The 18557-nt window shown below is 38.9% G+C and overlaps 1 protein-coding gene across 8 annotated transcripts in view; it reads right to left on the bottom strand.

The window, feature by feature from the left end:
- TRIM33 (tripartite motif containing 33) overlaps window positions 1-18557 on the bottom strand; it is a 121756-nt gene that overhangs the window by 57871 nt on the left and 45328 nt on the right. For 6 of the 8 annotated variants that reach the window (XR_012416226.1, XM_015430748.4, XM_015430755.4 and 3 more), the window contains exons 2-4: window positions 11698-11816; window positions 10838-10982; window positions 10538-10670 (exon numbers count right to left, since the gene is read on the bottom strand). Coding sequence is in view for 5 of the 8 variants with exons in the window: in XM_015430748.4 (XP_015286234.1) it covers window positions 10538-10670; window positions 10838-10982; window positions 11698-11816 (397 nt within the window). In the remaining 3 variants the exon portion in view is untranslated. Of the gene's footprint in view, window positions 1-10537; window positions 10671-10837; window positions 10983-11697; window positions 11817-18557 lie in introns of those variants that run through there. The other 2 variants (XM_073998438.1, XM_073998439.1) reach the window with 1 other exon arrangement.

Below are 18557 nucleotides of genomic sequence, written 5' to 3'. Positions count from 1 at the left end.
TTTCACATTGATTTATACTTTAGCTCCAGAATTCTAGATCGAGGCTGGGCGTGGTGGCTCACACCTGTAATCCCAGCTACTTGGGAGGCTGAGGCAGGAGTAGTATCACTTGCACATGGCGGGCAGGGGTTGCAGTGAGCCAAGACCGCGCCATTGCACTCCAGCCTGGGCAACAAGAGCGAAACTCCATCTCAAAAAAAGAGCATTCTAGATTGAAAACCTTTGCCCTTCATCTCCCGACTTTCTTTTAACGATCCTGTTTTTTGGTTTTGTTTTTGGAGACAGAGTCCCAATCTGTCACCCAGGCTGGAGTGCAGTGGCATGATCTCAGCTTATTGCAACCTCTGCCTCCTAGGTTCAAGTGATTCTCATGCTTCAGCCTCCCGAGTAGCTGGGACTACAGGCATGCGCCACCACGCCTGGCCTAATGTTCCTATTTCATTGCTGGCTTTGGAAACTAAAAATTTACTAGAATTTTTCTGTATTTTGAGTAGTGATGGGGTTTCACCACGTTGCCCAGGCTGGTCTTGAACTCCTGAGCTCAAGTGATCCGCCTACCTCAGCCTTCTAAAGTGCTAGGATTACAGGTGTGAGCCACCATGCCCGGCCTAATGTTCCTATTTTGATTCCTATTTCATTGCTGGCTTTGGAAACTTTATTGATCTTAACCTTAATCCATAGCATACTATCATTTTATGATATTATACACCTTGATACGGGTCTTTTTAAAAATCATTGTTCTGGGCATTAAATGGGACATTTCATACTGATGACTCTACATTCTTAGATGAATTTCTTCCAATAGTTATCTAACAATTTCCCAACATTTGTTTTCTTTTTTCTATAATTTATACCGATTGTCTGCTGGAACTCATACTTTTTTTCCTTTTAAATTTTCTTGCGAGGGTGAAAAGGTCTCTAAATCCTAAAAGACAGGTAGGAAGGGACAGTGAAATGAAAAAGCATCATTATTGACAACATGGAAGCAAGTCAGGGAGACTGAAGGTCCCCAGAGCTTAGTGGGCAGATTTACACTTAATCTCCCTGATTTCAGCCTGGTACTTCCTCCCCATGTGGACCTAATATCCCCAAGTCCAGTGCCTCTCTGATTTTGTTTCTCCAGAGAATAGGTCCAACTTTTGTTACACCTATCATCTCTAGGTACTACTAGGTATTACAGGTTCCTGAGAAATATACTGACTGGCTTCCTTCATATCTCCTTTGCATGGCCTTAGATCATTCAACCCCATTATGTCAAATATCAGATCCACCAAACTTTCCATTCATTTACCCTGCTTTAAAAAAAAAAAAAAAAAAAAAAAGGACTGAAATCCCCATTGATGTCTCTTCTCCCATTCTTAGTCTTTGTAAATCTACAGATTTTTTAATTCCTTTAATGTGAATAGAATTTTTGGAGGGAGATGGAAAAACCCCATGGTTTATCTAGAAACCTAGTAATGTCCTCAGGTACAAAATTTCATGCTATTCTATAGCTGCTTTCCTTTTTCAAAACAACTTCCACAGCCATAAAGTGAATCGAAGACTTCAATAAAAAAAAAAAAATTTAAGAAAGAGAAAAAAAAAAAAACATGTGGGTTGCAACTGTAATAACAGCTAAACTGTTATTGAGTGCTTACTATGCTAAGCACTTTATAGGTACAATTCTCAGTACTTGTAATCCTCACAACAACCTTATAAAGTTGGTAGTATATTTTCACTTAAAAGATACACACACAAAACATAGCTCTTCTTTTTCACTGTGCAGCAATTATTTTAATTTAAACAAAAAATTCAAACAGCAGGGAGAGGCAAGAAAAAACAAAATACAGTAACAGACTGTATAAGAGGATGATTATGGAATGAAGCTAAATTCAGAGGAAAATTCACATCTTTTTGATTAACTGGGGTTTCATGTAAGATTCTAAAAAGAATACAGCAAAAGCAAACTAAGCAAAAAATTAATAAAGATAAAAGAAAACTGTAAGGATCAGAACACCTATAAAGAATAGAATAAATGAATTTAAAAACTGGGTCACTAAAATGACCAATAAAGACCATAAACTTATGGCCAATCTAATAAAGGACAGGAAATAAACTCAGCTATAAAACATCAGAAACAGGCTGGGCATGTGGCTCACGCCTGTAATCCCAGCATTTTGGGAAGCCAAGGGGGGAAGATCACGAGGTTGAGAGATTGAGACCATCCTGGCCAACATGGTGAAACCCCGTCTCTATTAAAAATACAAAAATTAGCTGGGCGTGGTGGTGTGCACCTGTAGTCCAAGCTATTCAAGAGGCTGAGGCAGAATTGCTTGAACCCAGGAGGCGGAGGTTTCAGTGAGCCCAGATCACGCCACTGCACTCCAGCCTGGTGACAGAGTGAGATTCTGTCTCAAAAAATAATAAACAATCGTAAGATATAACTATACATCTTCATAAAATCTTAATGTTGTTTAATTCAACATTTTTTAACCTCTACTAAATAATTTTCTAAAAAAATATAAAGTATCACAATTGCAAAGTTGACTCAAGAAGAGATGGGAGCTGGGTGCAGTGGCTTATAACTGTAATCCCAACAATTTGGGAGGCCAAGGCAGGAGGACTGCTTGAGGCCAGGAGTTCAAGACCAACCTGGGTAATATGGCAAGACCCCATCTCTTAAACAAACAAACAAACAAACAAAAATTAGCCAGGCATGGCTACCGTAGTCGTAACAATTTGGAAGGCTGAGGCAGGAGGATCACTTGAGCCCAGGAGGTTCAAGGTTACAATGAGCTATGATCACGCCACTGTACTCCAGCCTGGGTGACAGAGCAAGATACCCTGTCTCCTAAAAACAAACAAACAACCCAGAAGGGATAGGAAACCTGACTCAATCAATAAGCATATAAGAAATTGAGACTCTTAAAGAACGAGCTCTAAAAGTCCTTAAGTCCAGAGAGAGGAAGGGGGAATATTGTTAAGGAGGGAAAAGAATGGAGCAGAAAGCATTAGCTAAGACACACAGAAGTGGCTAGGCACAGTGGCTCATGCCTGTAATCGCAGCACTTTGGGAAGCCAAGGTGGGGGATCACTTAAGGCCAGGAGTTTGAGACCAGCCTGACTAACATGGTAAAACTGTATCTCTACTAAAAATACAAAAATTAGGGGCCGGGCGCGGTGGCTTAAGCCTGTAATCCCAGTACTTTGGGAGGCCGAGACGGGCGGATCACAAGGTCACAAGATCAAGACCATCCTGGCTAACAAGGTGAAACCCCGTCTCTACTAAAAAAATACAAAAAAAAAAAAAAAAAAAAAACTGGCCGGGCGAGGTGGCGGGCGCCTGTAGTCCCAGCTACTCGGGAGGCTGAGGCAGGAGAATGGCGTGAACCCCGGAGGCGGAGCTTGCAGTGAGCTGAGATCTGGCCACTGCACTCCAGCCTGGGTGACAAAGCGAGACTCCGTCTCAAAAAAAAAAAAAAATACAAAAATTAGCCACGTGTGGTGATGTCCACCTGTAATCCCAGCTACTCGGGAAGCTGAGGTATAAGAATCACTTGAATCCAGGAGGCAGAGGTTGCAGTGAGCCGAGATCATGCCACTGTACTCCAGCCTGGGCAACAGAGAGGCACTCTGACTCAAAAATCAAAACAAAACAAAACAAAAAGATACACAGAGGCAAACTAGTTCTAAGGTTAAATGGCTCTCCTAACAAATACAGGTCTAAGAAACTGCATGTACAAAGTTGGAGGGTTAAGTAGAGGGTTCCTGCTACTAGAGTGTAAGTGGAAGATAAGAGATTGTTCAGTAAAGAAGTTAACTTTGCCCAAAGAGAGGTCTAGCCTTTGCCTTCAGTCCCTGGCAGGTAAACTCTAACCCCCTGAAATGTCCTGCCTGATAAAATTATCTTTGTTTGCCTGGGGACCTTGAGCCAAGCCAGATAGTCTGTGTCAACAATCTGATTTACAGTGGGAGCTCTGGGTCACATAGTCTCAGATCAGCCTCAGGAGGAGCTGTCCTGGAGACTGAGGTCTGCCATGTGGCCGGTGAACCACATTTATGTGACAAAGACCGACCCAATAAAAATTCTGGACACCAAGGTTTAGGTGACATTCCCTGGTTGGCAATATTCTGTGTACACTGTCACACATCACTGTCAGGAGGTGTTCATGATGTCCATGGCTCCAGCGGGAGAAGACAACTAGAAACTCCACTTTTGGAACTCTCCTGGACTCTGCCCTGTGCATCTTTCCCTTGGATGGTTTTAATCTGTATCCTTTCACTGTAATAAACATAACTGTGAGTATAATAGCTTGCAGTGAGTTCTGTAAATTCTAGCAAATTATCAAACCTGAGTGTAGTTTTGGGGAATCTTGATCTTACAAGTGGTGTCAGAAGTCAAAGGAGTCTCATGGATTACTCTCTAATTTTATAGTTAGCATCAGAAGTGGGATCGCTTGAATGACCCTGACTTACTAAAACAGGTGGTTTGCAAAGAGGGAGGATGAGAAGGTGGGAATTGATAAACCTTTAATTCTTGGATGGGTACCCAGTCATGCACGGTTATATAACTGCAGCTGCAGTTACTAGAGGTAAAACTTACCAATGGAATTTAGAAATTGTAGACCCAATTCCCGAGGAGGTGAACCACCAGATAAATAAGGAAATGCAAACTAGTAAGAAAAAAAAGTAGGCCAGGCATGGTGGCTCATGCCTATATACCAAGCACTTTGAGAGGTCCTGGTGGAAGGACTGCTTGAGCCCAGGAGTTTAAGATCAGCCTAGGCAACACAGAAGTCTTCATCTCTACAAGAAATAAAAAATTAGCCAGGTGTGGTGGCACAACTACTCAGGTGCCTGAAGTGAGAGAACTGCTTGAGCCCAGGAGTTCAAGCCTTCAGTGAGCCACTGCACTCAAAGCCTGGGCAATAGCGCAAGACCCTGTCTAACAACAACAACAAAAAAAGTTAATGAAACAATTCTTTTGTTACTGCTCTCTGTACTAGCTAAAATGAAAATATAAGAGAATGTTAGGACAGATCCTGACACTGGGCCAAACTCAGATTTCAGCCAATCTGGGCTACAGTCACTAATCTCAGGGTAACTCCAAAAGGAAAAATTACGCTGGAACATTAGATACCATGTCTGTGACCTCCAGTTATAAGGAGGTAGTCTAGGTATGAGAAAGACAAAACTAAGAAACTACTGAAACCAGGGATTATAGTACAAATTGTCTCATTTTGATCAACAAATATCTTAGGTGATGTCAGAGAAACACTCTAATAAGAAAGGCAGTGTCCAGAAGAGTTCCCTACAAAATAGAAATAGTTTGTGCAGGATTTACAACCAGGAGAATGCAAAGAGGTACTCATTATACTTATAAGCAGGTAGCTTCTTTTTCCCTAAGGCTGAATTTGAAACTACCTGAGGAGCTGCTGATCCTGTGATCAGAGGGGTGCTATACTATAAACTACTTTCTATTAATCAGCAACGAGCAGTTTGGGTTATGGACAATTCCAAGGCAAATGGACAGCATCTTGTTTGGAGGGCTACCACTCTGAATACAGAAAGTAAAAAATCAATTTAGCGGGCATGCGATTTTCCCCTATGTTAGGGTTTTCATGGAACTCTGCAGTTGGTGTCAGAAGTAATGGTGATCTTGTGGACTGTTTCTTAACTTTGAAAAGACGATGAAGAGAAAGACACTGGTAAAATTCAGTAATGTATGTTATACTTGCAACTCTCTTTGCAAAATTATAACAGTTGAGAGAACTCTAACGCAACTGACTCCACCTTGCTTCTAACCTCACAAGCTGTCTTTGCTCATTCCCATATGTGGGTCAAACTAACTATGGGAGGAATTTATTTTATAGTTTAAGTCACTAGCAAGTGGTCACAAGATTTCTAACTTCCCCTATAGATAAGATCACTATTGTGAAACCCAAGACTAGTATTTGAGATATTTTTCAGGCTTTGCATTCTGCTGGACTAACTGATACAACCCAGGCTGGTGACCCATACCAAGAGACTAATTCATCCGGTCCTGTGACCCCTACTCAGGAAGTGACTCAGCATAACTCACTGCACAAAGACAGTTTTGACACCTCTATGATTTCATCCCTGACCCAACCAATCAGCAGCACCCATTCGCTAACTCCTGCCCACCAAACTATCCTTTAAAAACCCTCATCTCCAAATTCTCAAGGAGTTGGAATTTGGATGGGAGATATTTGAGAAATATTTCCTCGCTCAGTCACTCTGCAATTATTAAACTCTTTCTCTGCAGAAACTCCTGCTGTCTCAGTGTATTGACTTTTTCTGGACGGGGGAAAGGAGTCTGGCTGGGTGATAACATACTGAACACTTAAACTTTGACTACTATTAAGTATTTCTTTTAATGGGGGCTCAACTATGCTTTAGCAAAATAACCCTGGCAGCAATACAGACAGGATGAATTCGACAGAGTAAACCTCGAAGTAGGGAAAGTAGGGAGAATAGTTGTCAATGTGTTGTAGTAACGAGGGGCTGGCTTTTAAGTCCAATGACATGGTTTCAACAGTCCATCCAGAGAAAATAAAATGAAAGCATGAACAAAAGAGAAGAAATGTGTGATATTTCAGTATATATTTGTTCTCTGTCCCTATTCCTGGCATACAATTCCTAAAACCCTCAGAGTCTCTGAAATAAGTATCTTTTTGTATGTTAACAAAATGACCAATGGCTGGGGGCTCCCAGACCGATCAGGATGGGTGCTGCCAGGGGAACCAACCAGATAATTAAAGAGTTGGAACTTTCAGCCCTACTTCCTAACTTAGGAAGAGGAGAGAAGGGATGAAGGCTGACATGATCACACATGGTCAGCAATTTAATTATGCATCCCTACATAATGAATCTCCATAAAAACCCAAAAGAGTAAGGGTTGGAGAGCTTCCAGTTACTGAACACGTGGAGGATAATGCATCCCTTCCCACAAACTTCACCCTATGTATCTCTTCATCCAGTTGTTCATTTGTACTTTAAAATATTGTTGAGCTGGGCACGGTGATACACACCTGTATCTCAGCTACCGGGGAGGCTGAGGCAGGAGGATCATTTGAGCCCAAGAGTTTAAATCCAGCCTGGGCAACACAGCAAGACCTAATCACTTTTTAAAAATTAAATAAAATATTGTCAAGTGGGGCACAGTGGTGCATATCTCTAGTCCCAGGTATGTGGGACACTGAAGTGTGAGAATCACTTGAGTCCAAGAGCTTGAGTTCAGCCTGAACAACAGAGTGAGACCCCGTCTCTTCAAAAAACAAGACAAATTATCTCTCTCTCTCTCCATATATATATAGTTAAACAAAAATTACAGGAGGGCATTGTTTTGGACTAAGCTCCTGCACGAGGCCCCAACAGATCAGACTAAAAATCAAAGTAGGGACAGAACCAGTAGCAACATATAGTTCTCTTCCCCTTTGCAGTCACTGCAGAAGCAAGAGTGGCCAAAATAAAGTTTAATCCCTTTGTGACTTCTGGCTGAAGCAAGAAACACAAAAGGTGTTTCAATGCATCTTCCCACATTCATAGAACAATTATGTCTTCCCCTCTTCCCTAAGAGCTGAGACAGAAGTACAGCATTCATTCCATGCCCATCCAAAAGGATGATAAATTTCAGATTGTGCAAGGACACTATAAAGGTCAGCAAACTGGCAATTTAGTCAAAGTTTACAGGAAGAAATATATCATCAACACTGAACAGGTGCAGTGGGAAAAGGCTAATGGCACAACTGTCCATGTAGGCATTCACCCCAGCATGGTGGTTATCACTAGGTTAAAATTGGACAAAGACCGCAAAAAGATCCTTGAACAGAAAGTCAAATCTCACGAAGTAAGAAAGGAAAAGGCCAAAATACAAGGAATAAACAAGATGAGAAGATGCAGGAATAAAGCAATCTTATATACAAACTTTCACTGAAACTGTTGAAATGGAAAAAAAAAAAAATCAAAATGGAGTCCCTCATGCTGAGTTTCATCAAACTGAAAATGAGTTATCAGACCATCCAAGAAATCAGGAGAGGGATAACACCCTAATTTCCCAAATAAGCCAGTTTCAATTGGTATGATAATAAAGCTCCCTGTCTTTAAGCTCCCCCGCCTTTTTTTTTTTTTTTTTTTTTTTTGGTAAACCTCTCCTACGGTGCTGTCTTTAATCCTTACAACAACAAAAGGTAACCTGAGGTAATTTGATGTTAACCAATCAGTTATTTCTCTATTGTTCTGCACTGCTCCAACCTTACTAGGAAAGTAACTTTGAAAAGACCAATCCACTTTTTATTCTTTGGTTTTGCTTTCTTCAGTCCCACTCTGCCTATAAAACTAACCTCCTCTGCTCAGTTCACTGAAACACTTGTTTTATTTTATGGAATGAGGTATTGCTCAAATCTAAAATCACAAATAAAACCAATTAAGATCTTTGAACTAAATTGTTGTAATTGCTGTGATTTGTAATAAACTGGCAGTAGTAAGTTAAATGCTTCCCTGAGTTCTATGACCCATTCCAGCAAATGATCAAACTCAAGGAAGGGGTCGTGGGAATCGTCCCGCCCCCAATTTACAGTAAGTCAGTCAGAATACCAGAGGCCAGGGGACAAGCTCGGTGGCTCACACCTGTAATCCCAGCACTTTGGGAGGCTGAGGAGGGAGGACAGCTTCAGGCCAGGAGTTTGAGGCTACAGTGAGCTATGGTCATGCCACTGCCTTCCAGCCTGTGTAACAGAGCAAGAACCTGTCTTTTAAAATATATATATATTTTTTTTAAAGTACCAGAAGGCGAGACTTACGACTGGTATTTGAAGTGGAACGGCAGTTTGCAGGACTGAGCCCGTAATTTGTGGGACCTGACTCTAACTCCAGGTAGATGGCGACAGAATTGAACTGAATTATTGGACAGCAAGCTGGTGAGAATCAGTCAATATGAGGGGAAACTGGTCACACACATGGTCACAGAAGTGCTCTGTGTTGTGTGAGTATAGGAAGAGAAAAAACAGGTTTTTAAAAAATTATACAAGAGATAATAAGGACTTAGATATAAGTGGTAAAGGAAAACGGTAAAAAGGGAAGGATAATGGTTGAACTTTGAGGTGGCAATGCCGCTGAAGCGATTCTTTAATGAGGAAAACTGTGACATCTTCCTTTTCTTTTTGCCTCTCATCATCAACTTAAAAAGCTACAAGAAATCTAACACTCAAAAAAAGATCTGACTGCAGCTGTGAAAAAGGTAACCTAATGTCTTACTGAGACTGTTAACAATCTAAGATTTCAGTCAAGTTATAGGTTAAGACATTTCTGAAAAATTAAGAGTACAAAAATTTAATAAATATACTGTAAAGCTGTGAGAGATGCCTTGAAAAAGAACAAAAAGCACTACCTTTATATAGTCAAATTTGAGACATTCTGCATTCTATATTCTCTATACCCTATGGAAGAAAATGAGCATATGGGTTAAGAAGAGATCTGCAGTCTGACTACCTGTGCTCAAATCCTGGTACTACCAATTACTATGAGACTTTGTACAGATTACTACAGCTTTCTGTAAGTAGGTTCTCTCACATTTAAAACAGTCATAATACCAGTACCTAAATCTCATGGGTAGTTGGTATGAATTAAATACATATTCATCACTCAGAAAAGTACCTGGCACAAAGTAAGGCTGAAATAATTGTTGACGATTAGGATTACTGTATCCCCTCTTTAAGAAGACTCTAATAAACTTCAATGAATTCTAATGAATTAAAAACTCTAAGAAATCATATCGTTAAGAAACACATTTAAGTATGGCTAACCCAAGTTCTCTTATACATTTTTGGCAATAGATTAATAAAATCTATTCCCATCCAGTCATAAAAACTGTTGTTTGAAAAACACTTTGGAAAATTCTGGACTATGGGTAAGTGACACCATCTTTTTACTTGTAATAAACAGATGCCATGGAAGCTAAAGAAATTTACTGAAGGATATTGTCACACAACTGACTAGAAATTTTAGTACAGTTCCCAAACAGTTCATATGAAGCACACTCACAGTAAATGAATACTACTGAATTCTGAGGGTACAAGGTTAAAATACAAAGGTATGTATTAGAGGGTCAGTAACTCTGCTTAGTTTTCATAAATCCCTAGCTTTTCTACAAATTTTATATGTAACATGAAATCAGTGTATTTATGCTTTGACGTTAAAAGGAATGCTGCTTTTGTAGACTACAGCCAAAAATACTATAGGACACCAAGAAAAAGCTTATTTGAATCACAGGAGTAGCAAACAAATGAATAACATAACTCCATTCTTGTAAACCCAAACCTAAAAAATGATACATTTTAACAAACATTCATAAGACAATTAGATATAAATGTGGAAATCTTTAAATAATTTACCAAAACATATATTGCTCAAGAAATTAAAATATGTAAAATTTAGATTTAAAAGAGACAAACTTATATAATCAATATTTGCTTTAAGAAGAATGATTTTACAAGCACTTTTTATAGTATTTCCTGGTAAGCAATTATGATTTCTGTACCTATGTTCTTTGTGTTCCAATAGCTGACAGTCTCTACATGTCAGTCTATCACATGTTTCACAGAAAAGTTTCAACTGTTCTTGTTTGTGTACAGGGCAGAAAACAGGGCGTTGACCAGATGCTCCGACAGACTCTGTAGCAAAATAAAACAAATATTTTTTAACTAAACATAAAATTTTTGTCTAGTTTTCTAAATTCCTATTGATGTTGCTACCCAAAGTTTATAAAGAATAAGTAGAAAATGCTATAGGGGTAAAAGAGGGAGGTTAACTGTAATCATTACAACTGCATCTATCTTACCTGAGACATCTTCTTTCTTCCTGATCAAGTGATCTTTAGTAAATTTTACTCTTTGATGTGCTTCGATACATGTCTTACATAGCCACTCTCCACATTCTACACAAAAGCCAACTGCACTTGCATTGTCTTCACAACTAGTACATACCTAAAAGAGGAAATAAGTACTAATCTAAATTAAATATATAAAATGTAGGTCCAAAAAAGAAAAAGAAAAAACTTGTTCTTAAATATACTGTCTATTTCACCGTACACAGAATAAAATTATTTTGTTATCCATTTATCTTCAACAAAATCCTTTTCCTTACAGATCATTCATGTAGGTAAAAATCTAAGTCTCAGAACACAAAGTCTGTGGAGATTTGACTTTTTTTTTGAGACAGGCTCTCGCTCTGTCACCCAGGCCGGACGGCAGTAGTGCAGTCATGGTTCACTGCAGCCTCAACTTCCTGGGCTCAAGCAATCCTCCGACCTCAGCCTCCCAAGTAGCTGGGACTAAAGGCGCACGCCACCACGCCCGGCTAATATTTTTATTTATTTTTTGTAGAGATGGGGTCTCATTATGTTGCCCAAACTGGTCTTGAACTCTGGGGCTCAAGCAATCCTCACACCCCAGCCTCCCAAAGTGCTGTAATAACAGGCGTGAGCCACCACGCCTGGCCCAGATTTGACATTTTAAGTAATAACTTTAGTCTCATTTAACTAAGTTTGAGAGTATATAAGAAAGCTATCTTTAAGTTTCTATCTGAAACAGGAATCCATAGCAGAACCACCCTAAATTACTTAACTATCCAAACATGCTTTTCTTACAATTTACAGTTTGATATCAAGATAGGAATATAAAGAAAAATTGAGAAGCATACCTGTTCTGATTTTTCATCAGAACTGCTAGGAGCTTCAGATGTGTCTTTCACAAAATAATTATCCACAAGGTCTATCTGTCTGCATTCTTGGCGGCATACTGGGCACCGTATTACACCAACTACAACACAAAATAACAACATTTTAAAATATTCTTCAGGAATAAATAAATAAATTGTGCATGATGTCCATATGGGAACATTAATTCATCACAGAGAAGACCAAAGAAATGAGCATCAAGAACTCAGTAAAATAACCCAGCGAGTTATTCCATTTGGGTAAAAGTGATATTCTATTTAGGAAAAGAAAAAACAAGCATTATGATGCCTCCCAAAAAGTGCTTCCACATTACAATATGTAGTTAGCTGAATAATTGCCCCAAAAGAAATTCAGATCCTGATCTTTGGAAACTAAAAATATTAATTTACATGGCAAAAGGGACTTTACAGATGTGATTAAGGCTGTGGAGATGGTTTGTCCAGCGGGTCCTAAATGCTATCAAGTGACCTTATCAGGGGGAGCAAGAGGAAGACAAGACTACAGAAGAGTAGAAGGCAATTACAGTAACAATGGACACAGGGAGTAGAGTGATGTGCTTTATAGATGTAGGAAGAAGCCAGAGGCCAAGAAAGAAAGGCAACCACTAGAAGCTGAAAGAGACAAGGAAATGGATTTTCTCCCAGAGCCACCAGAAGGAACCAGTCCTGCCACCACTTTTGACTTCAGCCCAATGAAAGGGATTTCAAACTGCTGGCCTCCATCATGGTAAGACAGTAAGACAGGTGCTGTTTTAAGACATCCAGTTTGTGGTAATTTTGTTACAGCAGCAACAGAAAACTAATACACAATCTATCATCTTATAAATTCTGACTTGGTTAGAGATACTTGAATACATGCTAATATGAGAAGAAAGATCATCTGTGCCTTCACCTGCTAATGTTTTAGGACTTATCAGAATGGAAAAACTTTTGAGGTAACACACAGAGGCTAAAGAAGTAAAAATAGCACCAGAGTCCACACAATAAATTGACTACATGTCAGACATGAAATTGAGAATACAGCATAAATGACACAATCCATACCTTCAGGAAGGGTTCTAGATTAATATATAATTTTTATAGTTTATAATGTACACAACTACAGAAAGTACCAAAGACTAGGATATAAACTGAGTCCCCACGAGTTGTGTGGTACACAAACTGTAGTACCATATATAGTCATTCTGATGGAAAATGAAAACATAAATAAAACTTACCATTCTAAAAGAAGGGTGAGGTAGCTCATGCCTGTAACCCCAACACTTTGGGAGTGGGACGATCACTTGAGCCCAGGAGTTTGAGACCAGCCTGGACAACATAGTGAGATGCCATCTCTAATTTTAAAATAAAATAATAATTTAAAAATAACTTGTTATAGATTTAAAATACAATACTGTTCTTATCAATGTTTCCTCTTTATTTTACCAAAAAATATGGTATAAAAATAAATAACAAGATCCTGGTCAAAGGAAACATACAAAAACAATTTTTCAAACCAAAGGAAGAAATAGTGAAGTGAAAAGAAAGGGGAAAAGGAAAAATATTTTCACATTTGGGAAAGCATGAATTAAAAACCTCTTGAGAAAGTGTATTATATAAAACTATAAAGGAGTATAAGTAACTGTAGGGACAAAGATCTGAGAGCAATTAACTCTTCTTAGAGTGAATCAGTTAAGTTTTCACCAAAAAGATAACACTTTAATAGGGTGTTGAAGAGTTAACATGAATATACTAGTGTGTAAGAAAGGGTTTACTTGGCAGGCCTGGGTTGCTCAAATGCTGCACATTCCTTCTTAAGAAAGGCCTGTCTTCAGGACTGGCCGTTTACAGGTTCCTGGGAGATGACCTCTGAGCCCGTGGAAAATTCTGCCTGATAAGAGTATTTTTGTATACCTGAGGCTTTAAGCCATACCATGTTTGACCTCTGGGTGCACTGGAGTCCCAGTAGCTGATTATCAGTCCTGTGGGGGCTGCATGGCAATGAGACTGATCTCCAAAATCTAGACACCAAGGCTCAGGTGAGATTCTCTGCTTGGCAATACTCCCAGTGTATTGTCCCATATTGTTGCTGGGGACATCTGAAAGCATGGGTCTGCTTTCTCTTGGACTTTGCAACATATATCTTTTCTCTTTGCTGATTTTAGTCTGTATCTTTCAACTACAATGTCTTCAACTAAAACAAAATGCAACCATAATAAAACAAATTTTCTCAATCCTATGGGTCCTTCTGGTAGATCACTGTTCCTGAGGCTAATCTTGGGGACCCCCAACCCAACTAAGAAAGAAGGAAACTGATAATAGCAAGTACAAAGTTTACAAATTAAAAGAAAAAAGAATAGGAGGCTACAAAAGACAGCAGAAAATATATCTATCTTTCCTTCTATCTATATGTATATAATTACATCTATGTAAAATACTGAGAAAATTAATGAGAAATTTGCAACATCTAAATGAAGGAATACTTTTGTTGAAGGACACAAAAAATGGAGAGCCATTCTATGTTCTAAGCAAGAGAGATTCAATATTCTGAAAGGATCCGTACTGTGTAAATGAATTATTCCATACGGTTCTATATTACACTTTCTGAAACTCAACAAGTTAATTCTCAGATTCTTATAAATTTCCAACTCAATCTAGCAGGCTGACATCACAGCTTATGGAGACAAAAATTCATCTTCTTCTTAGTCTAAATCATCACTAAAATGATATTAAGGAATTTAGAGGATTAACACAAGATCCAAAAAATGAGGGTGAAAGAAGGAGCAAGGCACATATATCAGTATGTAAGCAACTTTAGCAAATTTAGATGAAAAAAAATAACTCAACAGTGCAGAAGAAACCCAGTCCGTAGTACACAGGAATGACAAGATACACCTGAGTAAGACTTACTTGCTGAAAAAAATTTCAGAGAAGCTTGGAATTCAGTCACCAGGCATGAAGAAGTCCCAAAGAGACACAAGGGAATACATGCAAGTCTATAGACATCAGCAAACCCCACTCCTATACTGATTACTTACCTCTGATGGATTACTCAGTAGCCAGGGTGTCTTACTCCCAAAACAAAAGAGTTGAAGGTTCTTTAGGGATCTTGTTGCAATCTGCTTCCATATTTATCAATAAATTTTAAAATTACATAAATGTCTGCTCTAAAAATGAGAGCTGGCCAAGTATAGTGGCTCACACCTGTAATCCCAACATTTTGAGAGGCCAAGGTGGGCAGATCGCTTGAGCCCAGGAGTTCAAGACCAGCCTGGGCAACATGGCAAAACCCTGCCTCTACTAAAAATACAAAAATGAGCCAGGCATGGTGGCATGTGCCTGTAGTCCCAGCTACTTGGGAGGCTGAGGTGGGAAGACTGCTTGACTCCAGGAGGCAGAGTCTGCAGTGAGCTGAGATTGCACCACTGTACTCCAGCCTAGGCAACACAGTGAGACCCTATCTCAAAAAAAAATAATAAAAATAAAAATGAGAGCCACTTTACATTTGAGTATGTATTCCCCTTATAAGTAGTGTACATCAGATGAGTGTGCCAGACTTAATCACTCAGTCCTAGTTGCTATGATGAGTTCTGATCATTATACAAAAAAACTGACACCCAGACTCTAAAACCAAAGCTACTGACCCTATGCATAAAGTCCCTAGAAGTGATTTCATCAATTCAAAGCTCAAGTTCTAAGAGACCCATTCAAACTTACTGAATTTGTTCTTTTAAATGTCAATTTACTAACATTTTTATTTGGGGATGAGGGGTCAGTGGGAGATGAGATTCTTTCTAAAAGGCTAAAATACACAAGTCTACAAAGTAGTTTGTCTTTACAATGTTAAGCGGAATTTAGTTTCAGTAAGTTGACTGGTGGACTTCCATTCAAGATGAGTGATTAAGCAAGTGTGGAAAGACCAATTGATTCCCTGAACTCAAACACAGAAATGGCTAAAACATAACAAATTAAAGCGTACTTTGAAAAATACTTAACTAACCCTGGAAGGAAGAAGAAAATATTTTGAAGTGCCAGAAACAAAAAGAAAACTCAAAGCCCAACTGGTGAGGAACTGATGCATGTGGGTCACAGGAGTTATTACAGCACCACTGCTGGGAACAGGAAAACAAAGTTTAAAAGGTGAAACTCAACTCCCTTCATAAAGCATGGAGCACACTTTTAGCGTCCTACAGCCTGAAACCCTTGTCAGTCCTAGAGAACCCCAAAAAAGCTGTATGCATAGATATAAATATACAACCAAAATTTGTACCATTTGTACAGGATACCGAAATGCCAAGTCAAGAAACTAACAAAAAAGTTGTCTGTAACCTTACAAACACAAAACCATCTCATAAGAACACCTCCCAACCCAGAGCACAATAAGGACTCCCACTGAAGATAGGTTCACACAATAAAACTTCAATGCACATGAGGAAACCCAACATCTCAGTGTGAGTCAACAAACACAATAAACCAAGAAGTAACAACCTAGAAACCACAGATTTTAAATGAATAAACAAAGCAGTCTGAAAGATTTCAAATATGTATGAAATTGTGATAAAGGGCCAAACAATCTATGAAACTGGAAAATAGAGAAATAAAATAGCACAGAATAAGCTCAAAACAGGTTAAATGGTAAGCAAGAGACAATTGAAAATTATCAAGATAGAATATAAAAGAAATCATACAGAATTTGTAGAGATAAAAGAAAAAACAGACACTGCAAAAGAGAAGATAAGAAAACTAAAGAATTAAATGAGAAGCTCTACCATAAGTCAAATAAAAATTCATGGAAGATAAGCAATAGAGATGCTATTTGAAAACATAATGAATGAGAATTTTCAAAGAAATGAGCCCTCAAGACTGTAAGCCAAGTCCTGAGTGGGACAAACAGAAACAGCTAGATATACTATAAGAAAACTAAGAAACAAAGATAGAGAAGAAACTCTTAACTACTAGAATGAAAACCAAGATTACAGTTATAGAAGGCAATCATGCTGACAGCAGACCTCACCAGTCAAAGGCAATACCAAAAGATAACAGGAATAGTATCTTCAAAGCATTGAGGGAAAGGAACAGTCAATCTAGAATTCAATAACCTAATAAAACTTTACTCAAGAGTAAAAGCAAAAAAAAAATTTTCAGACATGAGTATTGCCCATTTCTATAAGAACTAGTAAAGCATAATGTCAAACTATATAAAATTGCCAATATTAAACCACTTACGACTTGCAAATATGGCAACTTTATACAGTTCAACCTAATATTTAAGAAAATGGAAACATATTTACAAGTGAGATGCAAAAAGCAACTAGCAAAGATAACAATAAAAGTTGTTACTAAACGTGCATGGCCTAAAATTAAATGTAAAGATATATAACTATTAGTTTGGGAGATTTTAAAACGATGAAATTAAAATATCAAACTACAATAGCTTGTTATATTACAATTAGACTTAAGTTTTAGAGAGTCATTTTAATTACAATATGAAAGAAAAATTAAGGTATAAAATGTCAATTAAAAATACAGTAAGGCCGGGCGCAGTGGCTCATGCCTGTAATCCCAGCACTCTGGGAGGCCGAGGCGGGTGGATCACAAGGTCAGGAGATAGAGACCATCCTGGCTAACACAGTGAAACCCAGTTTCTACTAAAAATACAAAAAAAAATTAGCCGGGCGTGATGGCGGGTGCCTGTAGTCTCAGCTACTCGGGAGACAGAGGCAGGAGAATGGCTTGAACCCAGGAGGCAGAACCTGCAGTGAGCTGAGATTGTGCCACTGCACTCCAGCCTGAGAGCCTTTTTCTTTTGAGACGGAGTCTTTTGAGACTCCGTCTCAAAAGAAAAAAAAAAAAAAAAAAAAAGTAAAACCTTGCTATAACATAGTAACTGAGGACCTGGAAGTTGAATCACATGAAATACAGTCAAGTTGTTGTAAAGTAAAATAATCTGTGCAACCCTGCTCCCCTAGCCAATAATAAATTTCAGAGACTTAGTTCAGTGCCATGCTGACACTGCAGCTTTGTGGGCTATACTTTTTGAGAACTGTTCTGAAATACCAACAAGAATTCTAAGAATCTCTGTTAGTTGATGTCATTTTTTCAGCTTGGCTGATAAAACTACTAGGGATGTGGGAACTCTCTGTCATGCCATGTCCCTTGGCTGATGTTTCCCAACCCAACTTTGCTCTTCCCTGCACTTCTGCCCTCACTCAAATAAGAACTTTAATCTGTCCATTTGAGAATGAGGGCTGTGCTGAGTCAGGTTCTATTCATAACAAAATTGCATCTAAATCTGCATTAATTACAAGGTTTTACTATAAGATCAGTTAACCCTTTTTTTTGAGACTGAGTTTTTATTTTTTGAGATGGACTCTTGTTACCCAGGTTGGAGTGCAGTGGCACTATCTCAGCTCACCCCAACCTCTGCCTCCTGGGTTCAAGCTGTTCTCCTGCCTCAGCCCCCAGAGTAGCTGGAATTACAGGCGTGCACCACCACGCTCGGCTAATTTTGTATTTTTAGTACAGACAGGGTTTCTCCATGTTAGTCAGGCTGGCATCGAACTCCAGACCTCAGGTGATCTGCTCACATTGGCCTCCCAAAGTGCTGGGATTACAGGCGTGAGCCACCACGCCCGGCCAGATCAGTTAACTCTTTAAGAAGTTTATACGTGTAAGTGTATTTAGTTCTCATAGCAGCCCTGTAAAGTAGGTTCTATTACTATCCCCACATTAAAGGTGAAAAACTTGAGGTTCGGAGAGCTCAAGAAACATTATGAAGTTCATGTGGTGATGTAAATGCCAAGATCTAAAACTAACATGTCTGTGTCTACGGCTCATGCTCTTAA

This window comes from Macaca fascicularis, chromosome 1 (assembly GCF_037993035.2).
Source record: "Macaca fascicularis isolate 582-1 chromosome 1, T2T-MFA8v1.1".
NCBI classification, from domain to species: domain Eukaryota; kingdom Metazoa; phylum Chordata; class Mammalia; order Primates; family Cercopithecidae; genus Macaca; species Macaca fascicularis.
Note: the sequence above shows the minus strand (reverse complement) of the source record. Positions and strands in the feature narration are given on the sequence as shown.